This window comes from Vespa crabro, chromosome 20 (genome assembly GCF_910589235.1).
Source record: "Vespa crabro chromosome 20, iyVesCrab1.2, whole genome shotgun sequence".
Taxonomy (NCBI): Eukaryota; Metazoa; Arthropoda; class Insecta; order Hymenoptera; family Vespidae; genus Vespa; species Vespa crabro.
In genome coordinates, this window is record NC_060974.1 from 1,503,961 (window position 1) to 1,518,486 (window position 14,526).

Consider the following 14,526-nt stretch of genomic DNA (forward strand, 5'->3'; position numbering starts at 1 on the left):
ATAATATCGCAGCCGGCACGTTATCATTAAAGTACACGAGAAATGTTTACACAAGAGTGTGTATCGGTAAAATAGTTTAACGTATTCTTAATTACCGACATTATCATCGAAAACTTTTAATGAATGATCCCTAGATGGGGCTTTATAACGATCTACAGTTCCCGCCTCTTTCGGACATAGATTTTTCTTCGTTCATCCGTTAGTCACATATTTGAAAATAAAAAAAGAACAAAAAGATAGAAAATTATCGTCGCGTATTACGTAGAACGATCAAGTTATTTTCATGATCCTAAACGAATTTATCGAAATGTATTATACATTTTTTTTCGAATAATCACAGTTTTCGTGAAATTTTTTATTTGACGTCAATTATAAAAAATGAAAGGACAAATGAAGTGTTTATTATTGCGGATCGCTTAACAGTAGATTAAACATTATCTCTTGTCAGGAATATAACTTTATCGTCGGAAAGAAGGAAAGACAGTTGGAGAAACGAAAAATTTCTTTCTTTTTTTTCCTCACTTAGTTCTTAACTTAACCTGAACGATCTTTCGTAAATTGGATTAAATTGTTATAAAACAATTAAATAACAATTTGTTCGATGTGAGATATCGCTACCGATAAAATCATTCGTAAATCATACCGTTTAAGGTCTAGAAAGATTTATCGGAGCTAAAGTGCTCGGTAAAGGGTTTATAATAGATCATTCTCCGAGAGAAAAACCGATGAAATAAATTATATATTAGTTATCAATTCTCCAATTCTAATTGCTCGATACGACGGAAAAATTGGAAAAAAACGAATTCTTATTGGAAGAGTAGTATAAGAAACATAAAGAAATGATAAAAAAAGAAACATAAGTACTTCAATGATATTACTTTGAACAGAAAAACATATAAGAGGACGATAGCAATGATTAAAAACGATCAAAGATAATGGACAATGTATGTCACAGATATATGTACGATGACGTTATTTATGAGATGATATATATATATTTACACACATATATATATATATATATATACATATATATATACACCACACACACTCACACATACAATATATGTCGACTTGAGTACAAAGTTTTGAAATCGGGAAGAAATGGAAGAAGTAGTGGGGTAGAAATTGTTCTTAAAGCGTGTCGTGGTAAAGCGAGAAAAAGAGATAGAATCGAAGCAAATAAATAACGCGACAGAGAGAGACAGAGAGGGAGAGAGAGAAAGAGAGAGAGAGAGAGAGAGAGAAAAAGTTAGATAAAGAGAAAGGAACGAGCGTGTTATGCGATATTCAGTTGGTATTGAAGTGTTCAACGCGTACTAGCTTCTCGCTCGAGAAAAGAGGATTAAGTTGGTATAGAAAATATTCTTTCTATTCGAGTTTTACGAAGGAAAACGAACCTTGAATCTCTTAAACGTTGCTTATTGCCTACGTAAGCAAATTCAGAAGTGCTTTCGAAGCAATTTACTTTTTTTATACCTCCTTTCCCGCCATTTTTAAAGTTCACTCTTTCGTCCATACGTACTATCGTCTCTAAGTCATATAACAAGTTTGCAAGAGTAAAGATAACACACAAAACAGGCGATCTCGTGAAAGTAACGGCCAGGGAACGACCGGTTAACAAAGAGAAAAAGGATGCTCTTGTGTTAAAACGTATCCTACTTAGGATCTAAACATTTACGTACGTACAATTCTTTATTTTCTTCGAACGTTCTTAATTGCATTTTATTTTATATGTCAAATCAAAGTAAGTATTTAGTAACGTGTTTTTTTTTCTCCTTTCGTATCAAAGATCATGAGCAGAGTCTATCTCCTTGTGCGACACCCAATTAATATAATTCTCCTTCTTTGAAAGAGAGAATTACAATCTCTCCTCTTTTTTTGTGCAAAAGTCTGTGCAAGCAGATTTTTTTTTTATATCATCGATGAGGTCTTTCGTAAAATTACATATAAAATGTAATAAATTTATTTGCCATAGAAGTAAAATGCATTAAAAATATGATCGGTATTGAAGTGAACGAATGTTTATCAAGTCATGTCGTATTTTGACGTATTTTTTATATAAATCAAATGTTAATTATTTCAATCGATCGATCGAGCAAATTAGGCCGATTATTCTCGTCAAATGACATTCATTATATGACGAATGAAGATATATGTAAAAGATATTTCGAAGATATCTCGTTGTAAGGCTTGATTTTGTCTAAAAGAAATATATAAAAAAAGGAAAAGAAAACATTTGATTTGTTGTATTTTGTTAATAAGTGTCTCTAATGGATCACGATAAGAAAATCATATTTCTATTAAGAAAAAAGGATATGATTTTTAATTAAAAATATAATCGTGATCATGTTTAAACGCTCGAATAAAATCGACACGATTTTAACATATGACCTTTTGAAAATGTTGCTAACTATATTAATGTTTGTAATGGCGATATCTGTTAAATGTTTATTTGAAAATATAATTATATGTGATTATGGATATCTAGTTTTTGATGTTTGTCAATTTTCACGTATTACGTAAAGATCGTACATGTCATGCGTACGAAACGTCATTGGTAACTTTACAAAAATATGATATGTAATAATTTTTTAAATCGTGAGATTGATAAAACGATGAGAGGAGATAGATAAAAATAATAGAAATTATTATTGGGTACGTGAACCAACCTATTCTTTTTCTCTCGTTGGTATAGATATTTGGTGGATCATTTAATACGCTTAAATGGTTAAATGCAATATTAGCGACGTGTACGAGAAGATCTTTAATAAAAGACTTGCAATAAGATGCTGTGAGAAAATTATAAAATAGGATATTAATTGTTTCCTTTCAAGTTAGATAATATGACCCAAAAGCTATCTATTATATTACTAATGCAACTTAGTTTCGCGTAAAGTAAATATCGTGAAAGAGAGAATATCGAATGCAGCATAATCAGGTTCGAGAAAGAGAAAAAGGAAGAGAACCAAAGAGAGAGAGAGAGAGAGAAAGAGAGAGAGAGAGAGAGAGAGAGAGAGGATAAGGTTTGTTTCATAAAAAATTATTTATTGGCATATACTATGTCATCATATATAAATAACAATGCACCTATATTCTATATAGTTTTATAGTCACTTTTCTACTACCACTTTTACTTTACTTCCTATTTCGATTTAGCGTAGATATTTTTTTAAATAAGAAAGAAAAAACTTATTCCTCAAATCGTTCGTTTTCCTGTTTCGTTGGTTAACCCGATAATTAATCATTAATGAGAGCTCGATAAAACTACTCATGATTATCGTCGTTTTAAGAAACTTGTTTCTTACGTTTATTTATCTAAGTACTCATTCTTAAGTACGTGCAAGTAAGTACTTCAGCCTGAAAATCCTTTGATCCGGTTTTTTCCATTCGATCGATCATAATCACTTTTTTTCTCTCTCTCTCTCTCATTTCCTTTTCTTTTTTTTTTTTAACTAGAAATAATCTTATCCCTATTTTTCGACAGACTCGCGAAAAAAGGAAAAAAAAAAACGTTTAAAGAAATTTTTGTGTGAAAGCACAACTAACGCTTCTTCTTTTCTTACTAGGGACACGAATTGCACTCGTATACGTAAAGATACCTAAGATGAGTTCACTCTTTGTGATAGAACAATGAAGCAATATTTAAGATGTGACCCAGCCTCTCCTGTAGGTCACCCAGGCTATATAGATTTCATATTATCTTCATTCATTTCATTTCATTTCATTTTATCTTATTTTATTTTATTTCATTTCATTTCATATCATTATATGAAATATAGATATTGTACGAATATGTAATAATTGACTTGTAAGAAGCTATAAAGTGCGTGAGTGTGCGCGCGCGTGCGTTTATATGTGTATCAGCTTTGTTCCGAGAGGAGAGTTCGATACATGTCAAATCTAAGCAAATACCATTTGTTACGTACGTCCTATAGTTTCTAAAGAATCAATGTTATCTAACATGAAACAAAGCCAATAATTGTCCTCCCGACTTTCTTTTACACACACACACACACGCGCGTACGCGTATAATAAAGAACGAAGAGAAATTCTTTTGTCGTAGAGGTAATTCCTTTGTCCCGAATATAACAACTTTACTTCTTTTAAATCAATAAGGAAAATTTTAAATAATAAGTTTTTTATGCTCTCATCTTTTTTATGTTTCTTCTCTATGTTTCTCTTTTATATTTCTCTTCATATTTTCCTTTCTTGTCTAATGAACTTTGCTCGATCAGACAGCTTTATTTGTCGTATATGCATATATATATATATATATATATATATATATATATATATGTGTATATATATATATGTGTATATATATATGTGACCTTATACTTGGCTAGTCACTCCTCGAAAAAAAAAAGTGCAAAAATGATGACCGACACGGAATAGAAAAATTCCATATGACTACACCATTGCATCTCAGTTTTTTGCATTATAAATTATGAATCGATAGACAACAGATTAACATAAATTTTTATTTTTCGAACTATTAAAAAAAAAATGATTAATATATTATAGATTGTCATTTGTTTTTCTTTATTTTTATATTATCGTTTGTTCTGACCTTATTACTATATGTAATATACCGTAAGATATCGTAAGTTATAAAAATGTCCAAGTTTTTATTTGTAATTGGTCTGTTTTTTACATCTACATTATTGACAATTCATTTTTCAACATTTTCTCTTAGCAATATATATATATATAAATACTTCCTTTTTGTAGCTTATTATGTCGAAAGAAGGTATATATAATGAATTTTTTTTCTGCCATTAATTCAATGTATCCCAGCTTATAAAAGACTGAAATCCATGCACTCATCTACTTTCTCCCCTTTCCTCCCTGTCCTCCTCCCTCTTCCCCATACGTCTCTTTACAATCGTGCAAACAAGATTACTCTTATCTACTCATTTGTGAACGCGATCCTACATATCCGATTATTATTAATAACAATAATAATAACGCACAAAGGACAAAGAATGCGCTCTACTTTCTTTAAGTTTTCTCCCACATAATTATACATACATGATATGTTTCTGTCTAATGTAAGCTTATCTAATAACAATTTAAGAATATTAATGACATTATTATTTTAATCTATAAATATTAAAATGATCGAAGCAATTTGACTCAATGACACGCTTATCAAATGCACACCTGTATTTAATGTAGATAACATAATATCATCAATAATAAATAATCTTTTTTTTTTATAATTCGCTCGATCAAGTACAGAGAAAATTCAAATGATCCGCGATGAGCCTTGAGTCAAAGGTCTATTAGTTTTTCCTTCATTTTCATTGACTTTTAATCTAATCTTATCGTATAATCTTTTCGCATACCTAACATTTTTAGATTTTTTCTTTTTGTTTTTTTTTTCTTTTCTTTTCCGTAAATCTTCGATCGATATTACAGTCAACGAATAATCGTTGGAACGTATATATGATATTTCAGATATTTATGAGAAAGACGGAAAAAAGTTGGCAAGAAGAAATAAAGACGACATAACACTGTCGGTATTTGGAGGCGATAATGGAGGTTCTGATACACGAGGCCTCGGACAAGCGTGAAATTATCGACGGCAACGGCAGTTCTTCCATTTATATGGCACATAATGGCAACTTAAATAGCAATAAAATGACAATGGTGGACGGTAAACAAACGGAGGAAAATGATTTAAATATGTCTTACGCCACGGAGATCAACGAAGCGAACATGGTCGATATCATTTTTGAAAACATATCTTATAGCGTCTCACTTGGATTCCGAAAGGGTATATTTTCTTTTTTTTCTTACGTCATATGTGTATGTAAACTATTAATAGTCATACGCGTATGTAAGCTATTAACATAGCGGACGGTTCCATATTTATTTACAATTTATAATTACTACTCACTTTTATCCTTTTATTTAATCATAATTGTTTTTTTTTTTTTTTGACATAGATTTAATATTTTTTTTTATATCCTTGAAAAAAACGATTCAAGGACTGACGTCTCTAATCGATCGGTATTATGAATATAAGGTACTCGATTCACAATTGTAATTTGACAAACTTTAATCCTTAAACATCATTCACGATATTTTAACAAGGTACTATAATAACGTACGTAAACGTATGTACGTTGCACATTTAATTGATGATTAATGTTTCTTAAAACTTTATATAATGCAAAGATTAAAAATATATGACTCATTTATGGTCATAATGCTTATTAATTAATTATAATATTTTGGTAGTCCTTAGAACGCATAATAGAAGAAAGAATTTTTTACATTTTTATATTGGAAATAAAGATGGAAAAAGAAAAAGGGGAAACAAAAGAAAAATCAGAAAAGTAGAACAACGCGTATAAATTTGTTTATTCTCTCCGATAACAAATAACGCATTATCTTTGAAAACTCTTATATTATAGGATATATAATTGCGTTAAAAAATAAGCAATTTATATTACAAAATAGGTAGAGTTACATTAAGCTCGTTCGATTTAATTATAAAGTGTTCAAACGATCTCACAGTGAACTTTGACCGATCAGTCGATCGATCTTTCGTCATCTGTCGTCATTCTATTATATTTCTTCTTCCATATTCTCCCGTCTATCAGGTCAAAAGGAAATTCTTCATGGAATTAGCGGTATGCTCCAAGCGAAACAACTAATCGCTCTAATGGGACCCTCAGGAGCTGGTAAATCAACATTACTCGACGTTCTGTCTGGCTTTCGAGAAACCGGAGTCGAAGGAATCATTTATGTTAACGGACGAATCAGGGAACTGAACTCTTTCCGCAGGTCAGATGTATTCCAATCGGATTAATCCTTTTATATTATATTTAATAAAAAAGTCAAATCGATCGAATGATCGGACGTTAAATTCAATGGTTATTTTCAATCGCACGATCGTTTTTTCCTTCCTAAATTAACAGATGCACAGCGTACATTACTCAAGACAATCGTTTAGAATCATTACTCACGGTGATGGAATCTATGAGGATCGCTACAGATCTTAAATTGCCAACGAATATGCCAAAGTATCAGAAGGAGACGATAGTAAGTGTCAAAGGTTTTTTTTTTTTTTTTTACATGCATAGGTAATATTATTATTTTCTATTTATAATAAGATATGAATAACATATTCAATTTGATAATAGATAGAGGACATACTCACGACCTTGGGATTATACGAACATTTAAATACGAGAGTAGGAAAATTAAGTGGCGGACAAAAAAAAAGATTATCCATCGCTTTGGAATTGGTTAATAATCCTACTGTGATGTTTTTAGATGAGCCGACAACGTAAGCCTTTCCAATTATTTATTCTACGATTGATGTAACATACGCGATATACGGTTGTTTGCACTAAAATATATTGAATATTATTTTCAGAGGATTGGATAGTTCGTCGTGCATGCAAGTTGTAAAGGTTTTAAAACTTCTTGCCAAACAAGGAAGAACGATAATATGTACGATTCATCAGCCTAATGCTTCTTTATTTCAAATTTTTGATCAGGTAAATTAATGATATAAAGTAAATATATTTGGAATGATTATATGGACGTAACAAATGGCAAATTAAATAAATTTACCTTTCAATTTCGTTCCGTAGATCTACGTTCTTGCCCAAGGAAACTGTCTATTTCAAGGATCCACCAAGAAATTAATTCCATACTTGAAATCTATGAAATTACCTTGTCCGATCTATCATAATCCTGCGGATTATGGTAAGCAATGTCATTCCCTAAATTTCATTCCGCCCTTTCTTTCTTTTCTTTTTTTTTCTTTTTCTCAATTTACTTTTATTAAATATATTAAATCGATTATAACAGTGATCGAATTGGCGTGCGGCGAGTACGGCGAAGAGCAGTTGAAGAGATTAATAAACGGCTCGGACAATGGTCGACTGGTGCAATGGTTTGAAAATCCTCAGACATTGAAAGATGCGAAAGCGTTAAGGGGTATGATCATTTTCGTACAATGCATTACCATAGACCTTATCCATGTATATGAGTTTGCAATTATTTTATGATTGAACGTTCGCAGCATTGCATCCATTAAAGAAGCAAATGGTCGATTCGACTTCTGAGTTACAGGCTACGCCGTTTATTTATCAAATCAGTGTCTTATTGAAAAAAGGTTTCATAATATCCAAGAGGGATCAGGTAAATATATTTAAAAAAAATTTTCTTCCTTTATATCTTAGAAATTTTTTCGATAAAAACCTTTGTTCATCCGTAAAAATCCATTAAAATCGTTTTATACGTTGCAGACGTTGACTCATCTTCGTATCACAGTTAACATCATGTTGGGATTAATGCTTGGTTTGGTATTCATTCATTCGGGCGAGGATGGTGCTAGAGTATTGGACAATTATAATCTTCTCTTCGCGATACTTATACATCATATGATGACAACGATGATGTTGACTATAGTGACATGTAAGTTTACTCCTCGTTAATATATATGAAAATCCATAAAGTCAGAATTTTAAGAATTTGCAAACTTTCTTTTCAGTTCCCATGCAGATGGAAATTCTGATTAAGGAGCATTTTAATAGATGGTACAGCTTGAAATCGTTTTACACGGCGATTACGATAATAGATGTACCAATTTCCTTGGTCTGTTGTATACTCTTCTCTATTATAATATACCTCATGTCGTCTCAGCCGTTGGAAATCAGTAGATTTTTCATGTTTTTTACAATTAGCTTGTTAGTTACTTTTATCGCTCAAGGAACCGGTCTAATGATAGGCGCAGTATTAAACATAGTCGTAAGTATACGTATCGCTATTCTCTCAACTTCTTATCAAAAAATTGATTAAATGATAATAATTTTAAGACAACCATGCATAATCGTTTTAATTAATCTTTTTTTTTGTAGAACGGTACTTTCATAGGACCAGCTTTATCGGTACCATTAATGATGTTTGCCGGATTCGGAGTGTCTTTGCGTGATTTGCCAAATTATCTCAAATGGGGTAGCTACGTCAGTTATCTAAGATACGGATTAGAAGGGTATATATATGTATATATATATACATCTATAATGTATATGTGCGCACGCGCGTATATATTCACATAACATTTACGTCTATGTTTTATCCTTTACATAATGCTATACGAAAGACAACGTTCTCGTTGATTTTAGATACGTTAATGCCATATACGGAATGGATCGTGCAACTTTACCTTGTAAGAGTGACAAGGAAGCTATATACTGTCATTATAGATATCCTAATAAATTTCTATCGGATATCGCCATGAGGGGTGATCAATTTTGGAACGACATCATTGCCTTATCCGTAATACTTTTGATAACACGTTGCTGTGCATACTTTCTACTCAAATGGAAGATCTGGTCTCTGCGATAAATTTATGAAAAAATACTTTACCTCTTTTTTTTTTTTTTTTTTTTTTTACTTTTCTTAATTTTATAAAAAAATTATTCGTCCTTTACGAACTGAAGAGTATCAATCAACGTACTTGTATTTGCATGCGACTTCAATTACGTTGCGCTCGAGTATTTAAAGTATAAGTAGCACGGAGTTAACAGTCACTTACTCAGATTTTTAGCTCCAATCAAACAGGTCTTCTTTATACAAATGCATTTTCATTACCTTTTATATAATTTATTCCTTTCAAGTTATCAATTTCAATTATATATAGACGTATGTATGTATTATTGTATATGTACATTGAATTGCATCTAACACACAAGTAAGTGCCGTTACAATTAACAAACGGATTTATTATAATAAAACGATTTTAAAATTATTTATCAATTATACTCGATAACAATGAAAATGAATTGAATTAGATGTTAAAATATAGAATATATTTTTTAACATTTCGTTACTTAGGTAATTAGTAATAGTTGTTGTTATAAATGCAAATTCGTATTTTTTTAACGTTTTGTTACTTAGGTAATTAATAATAGTTGTAAAAGCAAATTCGTATTCAAAATGGCATTTATATAGGTAAATATTTGATATAACATTTCATAGAATTTTAATACTTATTATCTTTCTTAATTATTGATTAAGCATGATTTAGGTGTGTAATAGGGAAAAAAATCTTATTACTTACTTGTATGTTTTTGTTTTGATCATAAATGTAGAAGTAATTATTACGATTTTAAACTAAATTAAATATGTGTTTATTATATTTACCTTTATTACGTAAAATGTGATTGACCAAGTCAGTATTTTTTTTCTTTTTTCTATATTGTAGAGTAAGTTCAAACGATCCTATCCGATATCATGCGTTCGTTCTCACATTCTAAACATGAAATTAGAGCGGAACGGATTGAATTGCAGAATTTTTTTGGATACTTGAAAGTTGCAGCACATGTAGTCTTTTTCAAAGCATTTATTTAAACAAGATTATTATTTTTGCATGACGAAATCTTTTATTTAGTAAAGAAATGCATTGCTCAATTTTTATATCAGGGTACATGTTCGAAGAATGCGGAAGTTGTTGCGAAAACTTGTCGTAAATTCTACGTCGAAACAAGAAAAGTTGCGTTCATATTTCTAATAAGGTCAAGATTTTTAATTAATCGACGCTAGAACGAGAATATTGTAGATATTTATATTTGTCAATTTATTTTTAACATTTCTTTTTACAACTACATAGAATCAATAGAAGACATAAAGATATATATATATATATATATATATATATATATATATGTATGTATATATATGGTATGTATATAGTACGTATATATATCGCGTCACGATGAAACTTTACCAATTCGCAACATTGATCGTTGAAACTCTATTTAAAGCGAGGTAATTAAACGTCGAGCTAGTGCCATCTCCTAATCGAAGATGTTTTAAATATTCGTAACGTGAATACATTTAAGCATCTTCAAACATACCACCGTACATAGACTTCAATTGATTGTCATAAATATAGAGAAAGGTGCCTTTTTCAATGTTCAAACCATAAAGGGCTCCATTCTTGAGATGTTGAAAGGGATTACCAGAGATGTCCAAGATTTGTAAACCAGCGAGATTTTTGCAAGAGCCCTTTTCGATGCTCGATATTTGATTGCCAGAAAGGGAAAGATGTCGTAGCTGAGGTAAACCTTGATAACTATCGCCATCGATGGTGGTAAGGGTATTGTTGTTTAAATACAAATTACGAAGATTCGGAAGTTTAAAGGCGCCTTGGGCAATGTTTGATATTTGATTTTCGTTTAAGGATAAAGAGTATCGCGGTGTATCGACGAAGCTACCTTTCTCCAAGCTTTTTATTTCATTGCCATCAAGATTCAAAGACATGAGAGATTTTGGCAAAAGAGGAAAAGTATCTTCGGATATAATTGTAAACTTGTTCGTGATGAGATTTAAGTCTTGAAGTTTAGTAAGGTCAGTAAATGTATTCTTATCGAGTTTACTGATAAGATTTTGATAGAGATAAAGCGTCGTCAACATTTTCAAATCCGAGAAGGCTCTTGGTTCGATCTCGGCGATACGATTTCTGGTCAATATCAGTACAGGAAGGTTTTCCTGACCCTCGAAAGCGTTGTTTTGCAGCTTAGTAATCTTATTATTGCCCATATTAAGATAAGTTAAACGTTTTAGATTCGAAAAGTCACCACGATTGATGGAGGCGATTTGATTACTAGTCAGAATGAGTTGGGTTAACGTCGACGGCAAAGTATGAAGAAAATTGAGATTGTCAAGCTGATTGTCTGCGAGAAAAAGGCCCTCCAGATTGGTTTTATTGAAACTGTTATCCTCGATGGTATCGATGGAATTAGCCTTGAAATTAAGCCTCTTCAGATATCGATTCTCTATCACGTTCTTCCACAAATGACTAATCCTGTTAGCAGCTAGATTGACATACTCGACGCTCATTGGCAAATCGTTGAGTACTTCTTTGGTAATCTCGGTAATATCATTGTCGGATAAATCGATGGAACTGACCGGAAAGGAACGGATCTTGTACCAACCTTCTTGGAAGGATTTAATACCCATACTACGAAGCTCGAGTTGTCCCTTCTTGTGATCGAAGGTCACCTCTCGGCATCCTCCTTCCAAAGTTTCGTTATTATCGATATCGCTGATGGACGTTACGACACCGTCATCCGTCATGCAGAGCTTCGCTCTGGGATTTTCCCCGAGTTGACCGTTGATATCTCTTTGATACCTTCGGAAAATCACATTTTCCTGTTCCAACTCTATTTCTCGAACTTTTCTATCGCTCGCTTCTATCAATCTCTCTTTCTCGTTATCATTAATTTTCAATTGATTTTCCTTTTCATCGTCCTCCTTTAGAAACAAATTTGTGAAAACGTTCGTATTTATACTCCAAAAGATGTTGCCCTCGGTTAAAATCTCGACAGATTTGGTTAAACCAAAAAGATATCCCCGTCGTAGATGAGAAATCGGATTATAAGATATGTCTAATTGATTAAGATTTTTCAATCCGACAAAAAGATTTTCAACGTTTACGATTTTGTTTCTAGCCAGAGATAAATTCTCTAATCGGGTCAGGTTCGAGAAGACGAAATGAGGCAAATTTTTCAAGGAATTGCCAGCCAAATTCAATGTTTTCACGTCAGTAACGTACTCGAAGGCATATCTGTCCAGCTCATTCAGTTCGAGATTCGAAAGATCAACGGTGTCACTCGGTTCGATGAGTTTAACATATTTCAACTTTCCATCCTCGATGCCAAGATCATACTTTTTATCGAAACTTTTTAATGGAATCGCTGTTACCAGCGGTAGGATGAGAATGAAAAAGCGCATATCTATAAAAGATAAGAAATGATCTTAGAACTCTATATCGCAAACTTGTTGCTTTTTCCAATTTTCAATTATATGTTGTCAAACGAACACTGTCTTTCGTATTTTTCCTATTAAAACGTATCGATACATATAATGGCTACACGTATTAAAATAATCGATATATAATAGAACTATTATTATAGTACTTACCGTTTATGAAATATTTTTTCCAGAATTGTCAGAAAATCCAATGAGGAGTTACAATGCGAAGGAAGAGGAATCAGTTCGCGTTGTTCAGTTCGATGAAGAAGGCGAATAAAGACTGGCAAGCGTTTCTATTCTTGGCACAGGATGAGCAAATGCAAAAGAAGGATCTGGTCTCTGGTTCTGGTCTCTGACAAGGTAATATCAGAAGATGCGAGAACAGGTCTTGTACGGTTTTATATATGCACACATAAACCATTAAACAAGCATAGACGTAGATACGCGAAGAAGAAGAGTGGTGGTGAATATGACGAATGGTGGGAGTTTATTCGGAATATGAGGAAAGATAAATTGGAGGAAAACAAACCGCGTAACAAGAGGAAAACATTTGATAAATAAATCGTAGGAAGGGGAGAATAACAAAGATATTTTTGCGTGTCCTTTTGGAATTCTCTAGATTCAATCAACACTCAAAAGGACTCTTTTATCCTTCCTCTTCTCTTTCTTCTTCTTCCCCTCCTTGTTTCTTCTCGTCAATGACTCTTTGTAAATCGATTCTCGTCGCGTATCTTGCCCCTTCGTCAAGAGCCGTAAGGTGCAAAGACCTTTTCCTTTCCCATCCCATCCCATCCCATCCCCTCCTCTTCTTTTCCTCTTCTCTCTGGTTCTCTTCTTTCTTCTTCCTGTTGCTCGATCGAGCATCGAGTTTGAAGCTCATCATATCCTAAGCGATAACAAGCGATTCTGTTATGTATTCTGATCTTTCGGAAAGATGGCACATGGATACACTTTAGATTATAATCCAATAGAATTATTCATAAAGTATTTGGTATTAGATAATCTACAGTTTACATATCGAGTAATTCTTATCTTTTTTCGTAGATATGCTAGAAAAGAAGAAAGTCTTATAAAGGATGGCGACGAATCGGTGAACGATCAGAGTGAACGAACGTTTATGAAATATTAATAACTATATCCAAACTTGTTGTCAAAATAAGACGAAAATGTGGTACCGAATGTCGATCAATTTGTTCGTAATTCACCGTGAATGAGATATAAATGTTTTTTTTTTTTTTAAAGAATCCAAGTTCAAGATAAATTCGTTGACTTTGAAACGGAAAACTCGAGATTCTTTTATGAGAAACATGCAAACATATGAAATGTAAGAATGCACTTAGTTGAATGTGATCCTTTTTTCTGCCTTTCTCGTTTCTTTCTCGTGCAATTCTTCTCCTAAGGTCATTGTACTTCCGGAAACGAAAAGAAGACACTACAGAAAACTATCTCTAAATATCATACTTTATTATATACGTCGGAGCAATGCCGTGTAGCTAGCATTCGAGGGGACGAGTAACAAACGAGCGTTCGTCATTCCTTTGAATTTCTATAATAACGATTTCATCTTTCTTCGACATATTATCCCACGGTGTAATGTATTTGATTATTAAATGATTACATTAAGATTAACGTCGTACGATGAGATTTTTATTATACAATTATCATAATCATTAAAGATTAATCTCGGCAAACAATCTTGACATATATTTCAACTCGCTTATTGTCTTCGAAATGGCTTTG

General features: G+C 32.2%; 2 protein-coding genes across 5 annotated transcripts; one reads left to right on the forward strand and one right to left on the reverse strand.

The window, feature by feature from the left end:
* The first annotated feature begins 1,241 nt into the window (after window positions 1-1,241).
* LOC124431242 (ATP-binding cassette sub-family G member 4) lies at window positions 1,242-10,148 on the forward strand. Of its 3 annotated transcripts, none has more exons than XM_046978890.1 (13): window positions 1,242-1,432; window positions 5,464-5,782; window positions 6,615-6,798; window positions 6,933-7,056; window positions 7,158-7,303; window positions 7,394-7,517; window positions 7,614-7,728; window positions 7,834-7,962; window positions 8,048-8,166; window positions 8,274-8,442; window positions 8,519-8,775; window positions 8,886-9,019; window positions 9,153-10,148. In XM_046978890.1, the coding sequence occupies exons 2-13, from the start codon at window positions 5,542-5,544 to the stop codon at window positions 9,373-9,375; spliced, it is 1,965 nt and encodes a 654-aa protein (XP_046834846.1). In that variant the 5' UTR covers window positions 1,242-1,432; window positions 5,464-5,541; the 3' UTR covers window positions 9,376-10,148. The 3 variants fall into 3 exon arrangements, with proteins under 3 accessions (XP_046834846.1, XP_046834845.1, XP_046834847.1); XM_046978889.1 differs by having other exon boundaries at window positions 1,244-1,681; XM_046978891.1 differs by having other exon boundaries at window positions 1,266-1,353.
* A 209-nt stretch (window positions 10,149-10,357) lies between these two features.
* Window positions 10,358-13,248, reverse strand: LOC124431246 (toll-like receptor 13). Of its 2 annotated transcripts, none has more exons than XM_046978901.1 (2): window positions 12,955-13,248; window positions 10,358-12,872 (listed from the first exon to the last, which is right to left on the reverse strand). In XM_046978901.1, the coding sequence occupies exon 2, from the start codon at window positions 12,763-12,765 to the stop codon at window positions 10,867-10,869; it is 1,899 nt and encodes a 632-aa protein (XP_046834857.1). In that variant the 5' UTR covers window positions 12,766-12,872; window positions 12,955-13,248; the 3' UTR covers window positions 10,358-10,866. The 2 variants fall into 2 exon arrangements, with proteins under 2 accessions (XP_046834857.1, XP_046834856.1); XM_046978900.1 differs by having other exon boundaries at window positions 10,358-12,767; window positions 12,955-13,247.
* Window positions 13,249-14,526: the final 1,278 nt, after the last annotated feature.

What these genes read in the sequence shown, in the direction of transcription:
- LOC124431246 (XM_046978901.1), bottom strand. Translation starts at nt 12,765, where the DNA reads ATGCGCTTTTTCATTCTCATCCTACCGCTGGTAACAGCGATTCCATTA.
- LOC124431242 (XM_046978890.1), top strand. Translation starts at nt 5,542, where the DNA reads ATGGAGGTTCTGATACACGAGGCCTCGGACAAGCGTGAAATTATCGAC. An exon ending in AGTATCAGAAGGAGACGATA is followed by an intron (nt 7,057 to 7,157) that starts GTAAGTGTCAAA and finishes ATTTGATAATAG; the next exon opens with ATAGAGGACATACTCACGAC. An exon ending in TATTTCAAATTTTTGATCAG is followed by an intron (nt 7,518 to 7,613) that starts GTAAATTAATGA and finishes TTCGTTCCGTAG; the next exon opens with ATCTACGTTCTTGCCCAAGG.